Source organism: Prosopis cineraria, unplaced genomic scaffold (genome assembly GCF_029017545.1).
Source record: "Prosopis cineraria cultivar Desert tree isolate PC_DT_omini unplaced genomic scaffold, ASM2901754v1 PC13, whole genome shotgun sequence".
NCBI classification, from domain to species: domain Eukaryota; kingdom Viridiplantae; phylum Streptophyta; class Magnoliopsida; order Fabales; family Fabaceae; genus Prosopis; species Prosopis cineraria.
Genome location: NW_026555344.1, coordinates 36,937,195 through 36,956,445, shown reverse-complemented (window position 1 = coordinate 36,956,445; position 19,251 = coordinate 36,937,195). Strand labels below are relative to the sequence as shown.

The 19,251-nt window shown below is 28.6% G+C and overlaps 1 protein-coding gene across 1 annotated transcript; it reads left to right on the top strand.

The window, feature by feature from the left end:
- Positions 1-12,284: 12,284 nt before the first annotated feature.
- Positions 12,285-16,468, top strand: LOC129291169 (uncharacterized). The gene is made up of 9 exons (XM_054928391.1): positions 12,285-12,480; positions 12,579-12,641; positions 12,784-12,839; positions 13,563-13,656; positions 13,770-13,830; positions 14,563-14,644; positions 15,739-15,794; positions 16,092-16,155; positions 16,243-16,468. The coding sequence occupies exons 1-9, from the start codon at positions 12,355-12,357 to the stop codon at positions 16,307-16,309; spliced, it is 669 nt and encodes a 222-aa protein (XP_054784366.1). The 5' UTR covers positions 12,285-12,354; the 3' UTR covers positions 16,310-16,468.
- The last annotated feature ends 2,783 nt before the right edge of the window (positions 16,469-19,251 follow it).

The following is a 19,251-nucleotide window of genomic DNA, read 5'->3' as shown; positions in this document are numbered from 1 at the left end:
GAGAATCCATGTAGGGCAATTGAATTTTTTTTAAGAAGCAAAGAGAATAGTTGAGATTATTATGTTTAATTTTTTTGCCTTGTGAGAGCAAATGCCCCATAACTCTAACGTAAGTACATCCATGTTCTTAATTATGAGTAGGGTCGGGAATTCGGGCGGGCCGGGCTTATTCCGGCCCGAATAAGTCCGAACCCGAACAGGCCCGACTTCTCAAAAAGCCCGAATAGTCAAGCCCGGCCTGAATTTCCTCGGACTTCGGGCGGCCCGAATATTCAAATTTAATTTTTAAAATTATTTTTAATTATTTTTTTACTTTGAAATTAATTATTTTATTTTATAAAAAATATAAAATATATTTTTTAATACTTAAATGATGTCTAAGACTCAAATATATGGTATTTTAGTATAAAATGATCTAAAACTTAAAGAATTAATTAATATTTATGATATTATATATATTTTTTAAAAATATAATTTTTTTATTCGAGTATTCGGGCCAAACCCAAACCCGATCAGGCTTGGCCTGAATTTTTTCGGGCCTATTCGGGCCTGCCCAAATAGGTCCGAACGTAAAAAAATACCTTTTTTTAAGCCCAGTCTTAAAATTTTTCGGGCTAATTCGGGCTAGTCCGTCGGGCTTGGACCGAATTACCGGCTCTAATTATGAGTATATAATGTACATATGAAAATTTAAATAATTTATATTTAAAGAATAATAATTAAACACATTTCAACACCAATAATAAAGTAATTATCAATATCAACGTATTGACATAAAATATAAAAAAATTTTGAGTCGTGAAAATAATTCCTTCAACAAAACATTAAGAAAAGTAATATATTGGGACCTTTGAAAAAAGAATAAAACAAATAAAGACATTAATTGTCTGTCAAAAAAATTAAAGACATGAATTTGGGAATTACTAAATATGATTCTTTTTCTTGACCTGAAGATTACTGAATATGATTATTTTTACTCAAAGTGAAGGTCATAGAAGTTTAGTATGTCCTTACCTATAATTATTTTTCTCACAAGATTTTTTTTTTCAAGAGAGAAAATGCAGAAACAGGAAAAAGAAATGAGACAGGGGGGGAGATTGGTGGTTGAGATTGTTTCCAGGTGGCCACCTATGTATCATCAACTGAATCATAGCGAATATTGAATTTTATATTTGATGCTTGTTTTAGTCAAACATCAATTTGATCCACCATCTTCTGTCATTATATTCTACAGCCACTCAATATTATTAGATTATATATTAATTATTTAATACTACATTATTTCTCAACCAACATTGCAGATAGCTAGATTGAATCCTGCCGCGATTCAATAAAAACAACAAAGAAAAAAACAAAACAAAAAAATAGTAAACTTATGAATAAGCCCGGCACACCATACTTATTTAGAAACAAATTTAGTGAAATTCAAAAACTATAGCCAAATTTTTTGAAACTTGAGTGTATTTAAAAAAAGAAATGTAAAAATAATAATGCCCCTATTAATTTGGCTTTTCACTCACAATTATAATTTCACAATTTAAAAGTTAAAATTTGTAATTCATGAGTCAAATTCTTATTTAACACTTGATATAACACTGATTTTATAAAGTGAATTATGAATTTTTATATTCCAATTAGATCAATTATAGTCTTGAGTAGGGATAATTAACTCCATATTAGTATTGAACAAAAAATTTGACTTGTAAATTATAAATTTTTATTTGCAGACCTTGAAGTTACAATTGTTAGTGAAAGCAAAATTAATAGAGATGTTATTATCTTTTTATCTCAACTTCAATTTACACTCAAGTATCAAAAGATTTAGTTTCTCTAACAATGATTTGGCCCAAAAAAGAACATTTATATTGCTCCTACTGAGTTTGAAAATTTTTTAGTTAACTTAAGTTAAAATTAAGGCATTGAAAAATCATACCAGTCACTGAACAAGACAATATACTGATTTAAGAATTAATTGTTAAAATCATAGCCGAGTCATGATCAAACCTATAATAAGCAAAACATTTCATTGAACTAGCTAGTCAAGGCATTAACTAGTTCAACTATTTACTGATTCAACTAGTTAGATTATCCCAAATATCAATGATAAGGTTAAAATAGTTCAATAAGGAGAAAAAAAAAGTATCATTAAGAAATCGTATATAATTAATTTTTATATATTATTAGTATTAATTTTTTAATTAGACGCGTGATGAATTTATGTTTCTTCACGGGCTGATAAATGGATGATTTAAATAAGTAATTATACAATTTGTTCATTAAACTGTATGGTTCGTTGAAAAGCTCATATCTTTTTAAGTGATGTGTTTGAGTAAATAAGCCGTAATAATAAACCACAAAGCAACCGCGTGAGATAGTATTGTTTAGTTTGCTGGAATTAGATGGTTTGATGACGAATTAGTCCTCTCTCCAATGGGGTAGCTTGTCTTGATTTGGGTCAAACAAATATGATTTCAACGATGAGGTGGCTTATTATTTTGGAAAAATTGCTGATAAGTCCCTTTTTGAGGTCAAAATTATGCTAGATAACCAAAAGACTAGAATGCAAGCAAGTACACTTAAGGTGCAAGCAAATAAGTTTGGAATTTCATGGCTATCTTCTCATACCTTAAGTTTATTTACTTCCACATGGTCCTTCGATCCTCTAGAATCAGCATAATTTCAGTCCCAAGGAGCAAGGAGGGACTCACGAGAATTTTTTTTCCTATTATTTTTGAGTTTTTAATTAATTAATTAGATTTTTATTATTCTTCCTACTCGTTATTATAATATATTTTTAATTAAATTACATCATCAATAAGCTAGTTAATTATTTTTAAAATTATAATCTTTTTTTCATATTTATTGATATTCAGTAGGATGTTTCAATCAAAAAGCCGCAATTATTACATCACTAAAGGATGCTTCAATCAAAAAGCCTCATTTTTTAAAATTAATTACAGTCTCTTTCCATGTTTATTGTTATTTTTTTAAAAAAACTCATTAATAGCAATTTGAAAGACCCAAAGTGTCTAATATTTTTTAATATGATATTGCCCCTTGTTTCTACTAGAGGGCACATTTTAAAAAGATATTTTAGCTCTCAATAAAAAGCATTCGATGTGATATTATTTGTATTTTTTAATATTACTCATATTTAAATTTATTAATTAAAAGAAAAAATATAATGTGAATTAATTTTTTTTTCATTTAAACAGGGAAGAATTAAAAGTTAATTTTATTTTTAAACAACATTAATAATTTAATCACTTCTCATTGATTTCAATGAGGTAGTTATTTGTGTCTTATAGTAAAGACTTAATAAAAGAATATTTTAAAAAGATGCCTTACTTCCTCTGTTTTTATACATCAGGTATTTTTAACTAAATTTTATATACTAATAAAATTTATTATTTTAGTTAAAATCACATTAAATCACAATAATTTTTTAAATTTGCTCCTAATAATGTCAATTAATATCATAGTGGTGATAGGTAAAGTACCTAATTAATATCTCTTCCATTTTTTTAAAACACGAGCAAAATTATCTAATTACTTAAAATTATCATAATATCCTTTATATTTAAAAATAAAATAAATTTTTAGAAAATACACTATATATAAGGATGGTGAATATTAAATAGAGGCATACAATATAGAGACAAAAACTACAAAATACTAATCGAAGTCATATAACAGGAAACATTAACGGAGTTAAATTCAAGCAGTTGAAGAAGCCAATCGATTTAGACCAATCTATGTTGTTTAATAATTGTAGAGCACGCATGATGATATGAATAAACAAGGAGTATTTTCTAAGGTACGTGTTCATTGAACGTCATGATTAAGCCCACGTAATGAATTTGACATGCTTGTTTGTTGTTTGTTAATCCTCTATTATTGACTTCAACCATGGGCTCTATTATAGTTTAGCATTTAATTTCAAATTTTCCCATTTGGAAGAACTTTTGTCCTTTCTAATTACGTACAATATAATAATCATAAATCAAAGTAACAAGTTTCTAAAAACTAACTTTAAATTATAACTATCCATTATATTATCCCCCAATTATTGACTTGGCTTTTAACTTTTTGAATTAATTTCTTCAGTGTCTGTAAGTGATCACTGGAAATGAACTGATTAATATATACCTCTTTACTCGAAGTTGCAAATAAAACTAAATTACGACTCTATATGCTACAAATGCAGTATAAGATGACTCATATTATATAAGATATAAATTATACCGCTTTTTATGAATTTTATTTTAAAAAAATGATAATAAAATCTTACCAAAATATACAAATGACAATTAGATCCCTCAAAATGACATAATTTTTCTAAAGTCTTTAGATATCTTTCTGACATTAATAATTTTAGCTTAAATGACTAAATTATTCATTTTTTAAAATAAAAAACAATAGGTTAATGTGAGAAGTTGTAATTTCTTGATCAATTCTTATAATTCATATAATAAAAGTTGGGATTCGTTAAATAAATTAAGATGTAACTGATTATTTGAACATGAAAAGTTATGATTTTTTTTATTTAATTCTTTCTATTCACATAATAAAAGTTGTAATTATTTAAATAAAAATTGATCATTTTTTTATTTAATTTTTTCTATTCGCATAACAAAATTTGTAATTATTTAAATAAAAGTTGTCATTGATAATTTTTAGAACTTAAACTTTAATAATAAAAGAAATTTCATATAGAAAATTGTGATTTTTTGTTCAATTTTTACAAAGTGATTGTTTAAAAAAATTGTGATTGAAATTGATTATTTTCAAAATTTATTTATTAATCATAAAAGAAATTTTATGTGAAAAAGTGTGATTTCTTGTTTAATTTTTGTGATTCATATAACAAAAGTTGTGATTGAAAAAATTGTTTCAGACCCATTATTTTTATTTTAAATAAAGGGTAATTTAGTCATTTAACTTAAAATTATTAATATTAGAAAGGTGCTTAAAGACTTTAGAGGAATTATGATATTTTGAGAGACCTGATTGTCACTTATATATTTCAATAAGATTTTGTTATTATTTTTTCTTTTTATTTTTTAAATGTGCAACTCCACCACTTATGCATGTATTGTCATCAACAAGTATATTAAATATTAATTAAACAACAGATATCAATATTTTTGTCCCAAGTTATAAAACATTTTTGAAAGCAATTTTAGTATTTCGAAATATAAAATAAATTTACAAAAACAAGGTCTTGTTGAATGTGCTTTTTCAATATCAGCCTTCCCTTCTTTCGTTTTTCTTTTTATAGCTTATAAATATATTCTTATTAGAGGTAATCATATTTAAAACATAGTCAGATATTAAATATGAATACCTCTCTTAATAAGAATTTGAATTTTAGTTCTTCACGTTGTGAGAAAAATGGACTAACCCTCCTAGTTACCCTTCCCTTCTTGTTATTATCTCATTCTCTTCAATTATTTAAGATTATATTAAATGAAGAATATTTTTAAAAAGATTATAAATTCTGTTTTTAAAAAATAAGATTATAAAACATATTTAATAAATTTTATTAATATGTCATAATTTTATCTAAATTTATCTTATAATATAAATCAAGCTATATGTTGTTGATAAGTCATAAATAATAGAATTAAATATCATTTTTATCGTTTAACTTTATTCAAAAAGTCACTTGTTATCCCATACATGAGCCAATTTTATTTCTCGAAGGTTAGAATTTGGATCATCGGCGCCCATGATGTTTTTTTCCCATCACCTGCGTCTCACATTTAAACTTTTTAATATTTTTTATTATAAAATATTCGAATGTGTGCCGCAATTCATTTTTAAATTCATTTTTTTTTTTCCACCCTTCCCTCCCTCTCCTGATCTCCTCCATTCCCCCTCTCTCCTCCAAATCTGCAACAACTTAGTCCACCACGCGTCAAAGAGCCTGGCGGAGCACCAGACTAGCCATCCCAAAGCCATACTCGAACCATGGCACGTAAAACAATCACGAGGTTATATAAATACGGGTATGAATATCTGAAACGCTATGATACAATGATACGGTAAATTTTCAAAATTTTTGAATATAAGTTTAAAAATATTTATAATATATATTTCAATATTTTATTATATAGGGTTAGATATTTTGATTTTTAAATAAAAATTTTTAAAATAATATAAGAATATTTACCTCAATCAACTAAAATATTAAATATTTATTTAAGTTTTTTAGTAATATAGTAAAAAAATTATTAAAAAAATTATATTATGAGTGTTAGAACATGAAATATGCTTGTTGAAGTATTCTACAAAGTATTGTATCGGATGGATATGGGTATGTTCACTTTTTTTAAGAAAATATCTGTGCTTTTTAGGTTGGTGGAGGCTGGATGAAATTCGAGAAAACTTGACAAAGCTGATATTTATGCGCTTGCAAGCAATTAAAGAGCTGGATTGCAATGTGTGCCAAACTTAGGGAGAGTAAATATGTACACTGTTTACCACTGTTATTTAAGATAAAAACAGAGGCTGTGAAACTGCTTTCTTGCACTTGTATCAGAAAGTTAAAATGAAGCAGACCCAAACATAAATAAGTTTGGAAGTCAATGGCATCTACTTACTTAAACGATAAGAACTTGTAAGACGATCAATAATTACTGTAGCTGCTAGATGGAGAGATCAGAGGAGAGCTAAAAATGAATGCTTGGAACAAATAAATACATTAATTTCATTGGCATTTGCCTTCCACGTGCTCCCAAGTTCAATGGAAATATTTCGAATTAATTCGGCGACATATTTTCCACTTAAGAAGAAGCCACTGGACTAGATTGAGCTGCTGAAAGAATTACTTCGAATGTTCATTTTGATACTTAAGACCTCTGAATTTTTGAAAAGGAGGATGACAAGTAAGGAGATTAATGTTAAATTAGAATTTCTTCAACACTAAATTTTCAAATTTAATACTCATTCTTTCATGTTTTATTATTAAAATTCCAAATTTGATATTTATTTTTTTACAAGATTCTTTCTCGTAAGTCTCCCTAACAATACCATTTAGGTTCCAAGGTGCCCAGGTAAAATTAAATAACAAACCACAATTACTAAAATTTCCCATTTTGCCTTCACTTTCTTTTCTTTTCTTTTTCCTTTTGTTTTGGGGTTTGTTTTCATCTTCAAAACTACCACCAATCATCCATAAAACTTGCAACCCAACTCAATAAAATTACTCATTCCATATTAAAATATAAGTCATTTAATTAGGAAAAAAAACTGTTTCAAATTATTTTTCAGAAATTCAAAACAATATTTATTAAGATTTTTACTATTGTATCTTTCTATATCACAATAATTTCAAAACAACATTTATTAAACTTTAAGAGTAAATTTGACTATGTGGCCAATATTCTGATGTGTTAATTATATTTCTTATTCTTTATGTAACTATTTTAAAATACATACTCCTTCCAAATTTTTTTATAATTAAAGCCAGTAATTTTATTTATAAAGTAAAGAAAGAAGAACTGGAATTGCTCTGTCTATAAAGGGATGGTTTTTTGTGTAATTTTGCTTTGTAATTTAATTTCATTTAAAAACCCTGGATCCTAAATAACATTTCAACGACTGGACTAAACTATTAATATTCCCCTTCCAAGAGTTTCAACCACAAACTGTGATGACTTGCTCGAAAGCGTTAGGTTTATGGAATTCTCCGTGAGCTTTTAAATAAAAAAAAACAATTCATATAATTTCATAAAATTGTTTGAGTATAATAATTATATTTAAAATAAAAATGAGTTAAATAAAAAATATTTATTTTGATCACTAGTTGACTAATTTTTTTAAAAAAAGATATAAAAATTATAAAAAAGGATTTCTTGGTCCTTTGTTGTAGGTTTTTAGGTTATTTTTTTTAATTATTTTTGTTCTTTTTTATAATTTTTGAGATCCTTTTATATTATTTTCTTGTCATCTAATGATCAAAGTTCATTTTTATTAACAATAAGAATGAAACTGCATTATTTTCAAAAATTTGAATGAAATATTATACTGAAAAATGGGTCTTATATGCTTATGGGTATATAATTTTGTGGCCAATTTATCATTTAATCCTTAAAAAACTTGGACTAAATTATTCCTATGATTGATAAAACAAATTTTACTGAACATTGATTTTATGGGGGACATACTGAAAAAATTGTGCCAATATTCTTAAAATATGTAGTTTTATGTATACATAAAAACAAGTAGATGTATAATAGTTTCTCTTATATTTGAAAATAGATGAAATATTAAAAATATTTCATATATACACACTCTTATTATTACTCTTTTTTTTTTAAAATGATACATTTAAAAAGACACTTATATATGGTATTTAATAAAGCTAAAGTTTAAAATATGTAATTTCTTTTTAAAAAATTAAGGTTTGAACTAATATTTTTTAAGAATCATGAATCAATTATCAATGCCGTATATCTTGTTTTACAAGAAAAAAAATATATATATATATATATATGTATATGTATATGTATATATGTATATATACATGTATTAAAATAATAATATCACACTTTTTTGTTTTTGTTCTGAACTGATGACAAAGTTAAATAATGCGTGATATTCCCAATGACCATTTAGTGTGGTGGCATTGACATTAGCATCCTTAGGATCCCGTCTTTTGTGGTAAGAGGTTAAATGATCAAAGTCCTAGTGGTTAAATGGAGAAAAGTCCCCTTTCCATGCAAGAAAAGGTTAGCTAAGTTTGTATAATAATAATAATAATAATAATAATAATAATAATAATAATAATAATAATATATGTGCTATTCAATTATTTTAAATCCTTTTTTTTTTAAATTGAACTTCTAGTAAGCTTCTTATTTCAATTGGTTAATACTTTGATTAGAATATTTTTAAAGGCATACTATTGATCAGACCCCACCAATAATAGATTCTTTTCAATTAGGTTGGAGATGTAGAAGAATTGAAATTAAAAAATCTAACTACTTATTTTTTGCGACATATTCCCCCATTGTCACATTAATTTGAAAATGACCTTAGGTAAATGTGGCATTAATTTACATTCTATCCATTAAAAACCCGCCACCACCTCAAATTATCTTTTTTAATCATAAAATGTAGCCTCTATCAACAATAGAGGTTATTTTCTTTGAAATATTTGGAGCAAATAACCACTTTAAATTACTTTAATCTTACATGTTGAGCCTCTTCTTTTTCTCATACATATCCTTTAAAAAATTTGATAAAATTATTTGGACAAATTAATGAAATTTTCTCCAAGCAGAAATATAATTTTATTTTTCATGTCACGATTTATGAACTCAAATTCTATTTTTTTTTCAAATTCCATCTCTCTATTTCGTAAAGAAAAATTTGATGGGTTTGCTAGTTCTAAACTCTATCCAAATTTTTGTTCCAAATATCAGATTTTATAGTTAAGCAAATTAACCTTCACCCTAATAAATCCCATATAAATTCAAGAGATCTATGTAAGAGAATAAACGGACCGAAATTCTTATTATATACCATATTAAATGATAACAACAAATTTTTAATATTCACATGTGTCAAATTTTATTCATAATTATTCCTTTATGAGATATAAATTTATGTTTCCCTGATTACAACGTGCCGATGGTTGTTTCAAAGGAGTAGTGGATGTCATGCATGGATCATACCTGTTATTATTTTAGGGGACACTTGTTCTATATGTGTATTGTAACACTCATTTTTACCAATAATTTTAACACAAATATATACAAATCACTAACACTTATCTTTTTTTTTAGGTTGATAATTAACACTTGTCTTTGGGCCATAGCTCGTTGTTTCTGTGTAGCAGGTTGTTCCACGTTCCCCTGATATATTGAATTTGGACAAGTTATGAATTTCTATCAAAATAATATTTAATTAAGTATATAACAAATCACCATAATTAATAGGGCAAGTATTAGAAGATAATATTTCATAATCAGCCGACAAGTAAAGAAGATAATATTTCGCTTTCGTAACTGAATTTGACCACTTCTATAAGTTTTTGAGACTAAATTTATCTGAACATAGGTCAAATTAAAGATAAAACATATATATATTACCTTAGATTAAAATTGTTTGAATTAGAGAATTCGCAGGGAAAAAACAGAGTTAGCTGGCAAAAAAAAAAAAAACTCAATAATGCACTAACGTTGATGGATCAATCTACTAATAGTGCCCAAGTGGGTTAATAAGAGACAATGAAAGGAGACCGAAATTTAATTTGCCTTTATTTGCAAAGAAACTTAGCTACATTCTGAGCATGAAGGTGGAATAGCTTATGACCACTTCCGATGAGTTATAAATTCTATTAAAATTAAATTCAAGGAATCATAACTATTCAAAACATTGACCATTGGATCTACAAAACTATTTTCAGATGTCAAGGATCTTTTTATGCGGGATTAGAAAGTTGCTTATGAATGAACATGTGATTGTAGGATAGACAGAGAGTCTACAGCTTTGATGGAGCTTTGTCATGATCGTAGACATTCACCTTTGTTCAGACATTATTGGTCTTCATTAGAGAGCTCCAGCCTTTCTGTCTATTTTCAAAAAAGGAAAAAATTGACCTACTTTCCCCTTATGATAATCAAAAAGTGCTGCGAAGATGAGAGAGATAGTGCATGACTAAGGGAGCTTTTTTTTTTTTTTTTTTTAAGTTTTACATTAATCACAAACTAATAATGTTTGTCACTTACATAAAAATAGCTTAAATTACTTTAAAAGGACTCACCACATATTTATATAGTTGTGATTAATTCCCCAATCACTTAGTGTAGGATTATCATATATCTAATAATGTTTATTCATTTTGTAGGTTATGAATTTATTTTATCTAAAGGTTCTTGAAAGTGCATAAAAAACTAGCTAGGTTTTACTCTCTTAAATGATGGTTGTGACTAATCAATAAATAGTAATAATTATAAATTAGATTCAGTAATTATTAATTATTACTAATATAGATTTCCTCTCATAATTAGGCCTCTATCCCTTAGTGTATATGACCTATTTATTGCAGACCACATCCACAAAATTAAGGCCAGTTTATTTAGGTTTAATATTCAATTCACGTAACCAGTTTACTTAATTACTAAATTTTTAAGTAATTAATTAATGCAATAATGATATTAATAATTTGTTTATATAACTGAGCATTAGCTTAATTTTTTTTTCAAAGATATTCTCACAATTAGCAACCATGAAACTAATCTCTCAAAAAATATGAATAACATTTAAGGAATTGTCCTCTCTTTAGCTATATTCTTTATGTACACTTTCAAGAATTGAATTTTGAAATGATATTTAAGCGGCCTAGATTGCTATCTTTTGTGTCACACCCACTTGGTAACACAAACTTAAGTTTTTTGGGCCAAAACTTTAGCTTAATTAATCATTGATTCTTAGGTCGATTCAATATATAATCTCTCTGTTTTAATTTATAAGATACTTTTAAATAAAATTAAGTATATCAATAAGTTCATTAAATACAATTTACAAATTTATTTTTTTAAAAAAATATAAACTTTTAAAAAAATCCTTCATTTAATGTTTCATTTATGAAAAATATTAAAGAGGGAGAATATAATGAAAAGTGTAATATTTTAAAAAATATCATTAATAAAACTTTAATTTTGTCAAAGTTTCTTATATCTTGAAATTCTAAATTTTCTCTAAAAACGTTTTAAAATTTGGAACGAAGAGAGTAGAAAATTTTCACTTTATAATTTTCAGGGCAATTAAAGGAGACAAGTAATAAAAAAATAATCCATATTACACACACACCCCAATTTATAACTAAGACAACTATTTGTGTGCAAAAAAACTAATACAACTAATTTTTAACAAATTTTATTATTCCAAATAATCATAAATAATCTACTGTCTAAGTTATATCTAATGTATTTTATCAATAAATACCGCTATAAAAATAGCTTATCTAAATATATATCAATCAATAATATTTTCACACACAACAGCTTGATATGTGAATTTTTTTTCAATGGAAATATGTGAAACTTAAAAATTAAATCTTTTTTTTTATACAACTTAAAAGTTAAAACTCAAATCTTTATCAATAAATATAAATGTTATATCCTTTCATCCCACAAGGAAATATAATCGTTATATTCTATGTATGGATCAAGCGAAAGCCGTGGGCCATTATTGGACCAATGAAAAGGCCTCGCTATCATTTGGGCCAGTAGGCCCAGAAAGTATAACCGACCATATTTTGGGTGATTTCTTTTGTCACTTGGAGCTGACCTGAGATTCAGACGACTGCGACGACACTCCGAGGCTCCCGCAACACCATCAATGGCTGCCGTTAACGAAAAATTGGTCCTCTCACTTGTTATGTGGTTATTTCCGCTTCTTCCTATCACTATCGCTTACAGAGCCGGGGATATCGTTCCCATGAGCAGGATGGGTCAATACCACTCTGTCTGTGCTCTCAATTTTCTCCGTTTCTTTCGGTTTGTGTCCTTTAATCGTTTGTTTATCTGATATGGTTTCTGTGATCTGTGAATTGTATGTGACAGTCAAGAACGGTGTGGCACGACCTGATTGGCCGGCATTGCCCCGTCTTCGGAGTAAATCGTGAGGTTCACGTTCATCGAATGGACTTTTCACCCTGGGCATTTTATTTGGGTTGCTCAGTTTGCAGTATCTCTTTGTTCATGTCAGTTCATTTGTTTGTATGGGCATTGATATTTGAATTGATTCTTCATGGAAATTAATTTACAGGTTTTGATGCCGATTCCAAAGCCGACAGGTTTTACAGGGGCTGATCCTTATAAAATGTAAGAAATTTTCTGTGTGCCCTTTTTTCCTAATGTGCTCAGTTTCCTAAGAAGAATATTGTTGAGGAAATTTTCTCTGCGGAATTATTTGCATAAATGGTAATTGCTAGTATAGCGACTGTAGATTGGGTGGGGGATTATCACGGGTTATGGGTGGGTTCTATATTTGGAGAAAATCTTGCCACCTTTGGCTTTGAGAAGAGGTAGTCGATTATCTCTTTTCTTTTCTTTCTTTTTTGGTTGATTACCCGGGATCTGGGGTCGATTTCTTGTTTTCTATTGCTTTGAAAGCTAGAAAATGCTGAAAATATGGAATTTACTCTTTTTTTTCCCTATTTCTATTTCTTTGCATAAATGGAGTTTGGTCGCTGTATTATCACGCTGGCATAATAATGAAATCAGGAAATCTGTCCCATTGACACTGGCATGAAGTTTTACCTATGTAAAAGGGGTAGTATAGTATGCACACGAAGTTGTGTGTAGTGTGTTGTTTGCTGAAGTAAGGAAGGAAAGCATTTGCTGAGGCCCAGGCAAAAAAAAAAAAAAAAAAGAAAGAAAAATGTATGACGTAGTCAACATAATGTAATGAATTTTTACTTCAACTGAACTGCAGATGTCAAATGAAAGAGCTCATTTCTGTTGTTGGAATCTTTGTACCTTCTATCCCCACCTCTTTAAGCAGTAGAGGAAAATTTGCATCTCACTGGTTTTGTTTATGTGTAGATCATTTCAAGTTGGAAGGGAAAAGTTCTTTATCCCATGGCTTCTGGTGATAAATCGGAAAAGTACTGAGGTTCCAATGATTGAAGTGAACTTGGTAAGGCCGTGTTAGGAATGCATAAGAGAGAAACGACAAAGCCTTTTGTCACATGAATAAACATTAGCACACTCCCTGGCTTTTAAACTGCCAATCTACTATATTTCATGCAGAGGTACTCTGGAAGTGATTTGCTTGGCGTCACTGCAAAAGTTTTGGACATGCCTCACCATTGTATGTGTTTCCTTCCTAATTGTACAATTCTTTTGATCATTTATTAACTTCATTCTAAATCATATTGCAAAGTTGTCAATTAACTGATGCACTACTGTCATGCGTCACCTTGTCAGTTTTTTCGAACTACAAAAGAATGAAAGAACTCATTGTCACCATAATTGGTGTGTGGTAAATAGAATTATGTTGGAAATGTTAACCTCCATGCTTGCTCATTTTTCAGATTTTAAAGGCTTTTAGCTTTTGTATTTAACGTTTGAATTTTTTTTATCATAAATTCAGAAGCATTGCATCATGCAGGAGGACAATATTTGAATGTTGCTTCAGGAACTTTTCTACTTCCAACTTTTGTAACCTTTCTAATTTTATACTATTCTATGATATTCTGCTGATAATTCTTTCTTGACAATTTATTCTCAGGATCAATATTTATTTGAATATGTGCAGATATGTCCTTAAATATATCTTCAATCGTGCATTTTCACTGGTTTTCATTTGATTCCCTACCCTTAAAAAAAATGCTCATTTGCATCTGTTTGTTTTATTTACTGATGCCACTATCATCTGACTGCCCAAAGAGTGAGGCCTAATACTTACGTGATTAACTGGGGGCTAGTTGGGGTCATATGACATACACGTAATTCATTTCCCCTTGTTTTTTCTCCAACTGTCTGATTCTGTAGATATTTTGACTAGTCTGTAAGTTTTAGCCTCATTCTTCTTATCTGACAGATATTGAAATGCATCCTGAGATTCGTAAGCAGTTCTGGGATTCTCAGCACTGGCCAAAGCATATACTTGTCAGATATACATGGTTGGTTTTATTTTGTTTTGAGTTAAATGCCTTCAAATTTGACATAGTAATTACTGTTTGCTTATAACTAATATTTTAAAGCAAGTCAATTTTTACTTGAGTGAACCCCCTTTTTCAAATTTGTGGAATTTGGATCACATTTACTTCTCTTCCAGTTTCTTCTTTTTATTTGGAAGCACCAACCTTTTTTTCCTTTAGGTTGGGTGAAAAAGGTGGAGGGCGGATATATCTGCCTTTACAAACCTGAAATCCATCTTCTTTTAATCATCCTGTAATTTTCCAAACTTCTATCGATTCTGTATCCATTAGCTTTCCCTATGTACTTTTTAAAATTTTAGGTATTGGGACTGATTTAGCTGATTAGGCTTACTTGATGTTAAGTGATAGGTTGAACCTATGCTGAATGTGGCTTTGTGCAATTGTGCTAGCTTTTGCCGAGACATTTCCCCTAGTCTTTTGTCCTATCTGTTTTAAACTACTAGAAATCTTTAATGTCATTGTTCTGAAACGTCCAACTCCTAGGACAGTACGTTTTTCTTTTATATAGTCCCCTTTTCTTTTTCTTTTTCTTTTTTTTTTTTTTGGGGGGGGGGGGACCTTGTGTTACTTTACTGGTAATGTTTGTGGCACCACTTTGTCAAATTTGTTATTTACATGCAGTTTATTATCCTTTTAAGCAATGCCATTCTATAATCCTAACATATGCTGCCAGGCTTAAAATGCATTTCTGCATCTTTACCATCCATTAACTCTTTAACTTATTCCAATCCATGCCTTATTTCCTTTGAACTGAATCTTCCATAAAGAAGTCCCCGTAACTTATTTGAATCCAACATTCCTATTTAGTTGGGGCTAAATTTTGTTGTTATCATCTTTTAATGTACTATTTTAATGTAAATGTTTATGCTGTCTAAAATTTGGAAAGAACCTCTTAGAGCAGTGAAATAAAACAATTTTCAAATCTTTTGGATCACCTGTTGCTGGAAATACGAACTTATGATAGTACAGTTAGGAAGACATGCTTTAGTCTTGTTGCATTTTGGCTCTGTAATTCAGGAAAAACGGGTGCTGAATCAGCATTTGAAATGTTTCAGGAAGGAGCAATCTGAGATAGATGTGACTTCTGGGTTTTTTGTTCTGTTTGGATCAGGTAACTAATAATCATTCATTTTATTCTGTTTTGATTAGGCGAACATATATCTGACATAAATTGGCACTAGTTAGGCGCACAACCTTTTTCATGTTTGTATTATTTTTGCAAATGCACCTCACAGATAACCTTTTTCAGTGTTTGAAGATAAATGTGCCTGTTTTAGGTTAGGATTAAAATAAGTTGTAAATGAAAATATTGTTTTTAATATGCACTTTGGCAAGTTTCTCTTACGAAGAGTACGAAGAGTCCACTTATATTTCCATTGCTCGTAAATATATCCATGGATTTATGCAGGACTTGCGTTGTCTTTTATCCTCGCGATCTATGTATTGCAGTCATCACGAGACAAATTGGAAAGGTGGTTCTTTTCATTCTTCTCAACATGTTGGATTTCTAGTTTACATATCTCAAGCTTTACTCATCACTGTCGTTAATAACTTTGCAGGTTTGTAAGAGAGACTGTAGCAGAAACCAGCATGCCTGGAGTGGTGGAAGTAGCAAAGGTTGAATGACCAAATGCTTCAAGCTCATACATTGTAATATAAGTAGGACACTGTATAAATGATATCCAAATCACTGTTGTAATCTTCACAAAGTAGTTAAATTCTGGCTCTGCGCTGTAGGAACTAATAATACATTCACATATAGCATTTTCCAAAAGATTTTGATTTGATGGGTCTTAATCTTGCACATCACCCACTAATATTATAACATAGCAGCATGTGTCAACTAGTGGAAACGGATAACTAAACAGGATACTAATCTTGGCAAATTTTTTACTGTATAATCTCTGCACGTTCTTGCTCAAATCTTACAAGCATGTTTTCAAATTGGCAAAAACAAAATATATCACTTCAGGTTATATTCTTTCCCTAATTAATTCTCTTATTTTGAATACGATTTATTGATAAAGTGCAAGACAGAGATGTGGATTGAGATAAATGATCAAAGATTTCGACGCGTGGGTATGGGTTTGAGCTTTTAAACAAATACCCAGAGTCTCATTTGGTTGATATTCCTCTAAGGAGGATTACTTGGCATCTAAAGGCTGGTTCAGTTGGGTCTCTACTTAGCGCCTCAAGGCATCGCTCCGTCCTAGGAGCCAGTTTTTTTTTTTTAATTATTTGGTTTGTATGTCTATTGGATATATCATTACTTCTTCATATCTTATTTATAAATTATTTTTAATATATTTTATTAGAACTAAATAAATTTTATTAACTTTATCTTAAAATTTAATAAATTTTCACATTTACTCTTAATAAATATTTTTAAATTTTATTATTAGTATTTTTATTCAAAACGTTTAATAACAGAAAAAAATATAAAGATGGGTATTGAAAATTAACAAGTGTTGAATAAATGGGATTAAATTTTTTTTTCTCTCTCTATCTTATAAATAGGATCAGTGGAGTATTTTTTATTTTCTCCTATTCTATTTATAAATTATTCTCAATATGTTTTATTGAAATCAAAGGAAATTTTAAAATTCATTATATATGTTTAAAAATTTAATTTTACTATCATTAAATATAAATAATGAGAGGTATAAAGAAAAACTTGTGTTAAAAATTTAATAACATAACTTATAAGTAGAATTAATAATTTTTTTTCTTTGCCAAATAAGTACGAGGGAGTATCAAATTTCAACCATAGGATATGACTCATATGAGACAAGATCAAGTCTCAACATCCATACATTGAATTTCGACTGAGACAAATCTTAATTGCAATTAAATTAAGACCAATGAGTTCGTTAGAATTTTGACAACCGTTGTTTTGGCATTGGATTTGGTTGTTGGATGTATTAATTACTGTATTTTTTTCCCTTAAACAAAGCAATCACCTTTTGCTGTCCATTTCCACAAAAACAACTCTTGGAAACCTTGCATAATTAGCCACCTTAAATCCCGGCACCAAGCATATGCAATTATTAATTAGCACTCGCACAAACTTCCTCCATCCTTTAATATTAGTTCTAACACTAAAAAACACACAAATCTAAAATATATTTCCTCCATTTATAACGCACTTTTGCTGAATTATACACCACCAATGAGTTAGTTTATTATTTTTAATATTACACATTCTTTTCATATTTATTTTTATTTAATAAGGTGTGTTAATAAAAAAATTTATTAATTATACCTTAAACGATCCGAATTTCTTTATATTTTTGAAAATGATACTTAAAAAATGATTTATAATACTAAACACAGGGAGTATGCATGTTTTATGTAAAAAAATAGTTTTTACTTTCTATTTTTACCTTTTATTTAATGTCACAATATTTTAACCGTTAACTCCCTAAAAACAAGTATTAATTAATTATATCTAATTTTTTTATTAAGACTTAATATCTAGAGACCGAGAAAGTACATTTTGATGTCTTTTTCCCCTCAATTAATCATCAATTATCACATGAACAGCTTAAAAATAATTGCTTCGGAGTTGCAATTATATTTATACATATACTCCATACACGTACTCGAAGGCAAAGCTCATCTTACAATTTAGCTCAGGTCATCATCGAAGGCCCTGAAGAAAACTAAGAAACTAATCACAAAACTTCTGCAAAATATAATTCTTATCCATATTTTGATTCTCAAATCTCAATCTTCGCAAGTTCCATGTCATATATTATCTATAATTAAGAAGAAGGAGAGCGAAAGTGATAGTAATTAATAGGCAATAACTATATAACAATTTGCTGCTTCCTAAATAATGACATTGACAGGTGTTGCTTTGAGATCTCAAGGCAAACTTAATCGATGCTTCCCATTATTATTTTTGGTCACCGTTTGATCATATAAATATTAAAAGAAACAAAACACTTTGATTTCCCAAATCGTCTTTTTATGGGTGGAACAATTCGACCACCCACGTTCAGGAATTTAAAGAAACTAACAACGAAAAGTGAAGCTAACAATAAATTAAAATAATGCATGAGAAGGGATTGTAATTGGATGTCAGGTTGGTCCCCATTGAGATTCATAGTACAAACCAAAAAAGTCATGACTCATGACCAAGTCACTAATCCTCCCATGGGGATTAAAGTGCTAATTAATTAATTAGTTACAAAATAAAGCATGTATACTGTATTAATATGCATATAAAGGATGAGCTTTCTATGCTTACTGATATCTCTGACATGCATATTTGATTGAATTCTCTTTGTGTGCTATGATGTTCTCTAGTCTCTGCATTCCAGCTACTCTCACCATTCAAAAAATATAAGATATTTTAATTGAATTACATTTCTAATAAATTAATTAATTATTTTTAAACTAATATTATTTTTTTTATATTTATTCTTATTTAATGAGGTGAAAGGTTGAATGGCATATTTGTTAAGGGTATTTTTTTCCAAAAAAAAACACAGTAGTTATATGTTGGAAAGTTAAAAATACCTTATATTTCATTTAATTGGAGGGAGTGACAAGTAATACAAATT

Coding starts and splice junctions, on each gene's coding strand:
- LOC129291169 (XM_054928391.1), top strand. CDS start 12,355: ATGGCTGCCGTTAACGAAAAATTGGTCCTCTCACTTGTTATGTGGTTA. Junction 12,642..12,783: donor TCTTCGGAGTAAATCGTGAG/GTTCACGTTCAT, acceptor ATTAATTTACAG/GTTTTGATGCCGATTCCAAA. Junction 15,795..16,091: donor TTTTGTTCTGTTTGGATCAG/GTAACTAATAAT, acceptor GGATTTATGCAG/GACTTGCGTTGTCTTTTATC.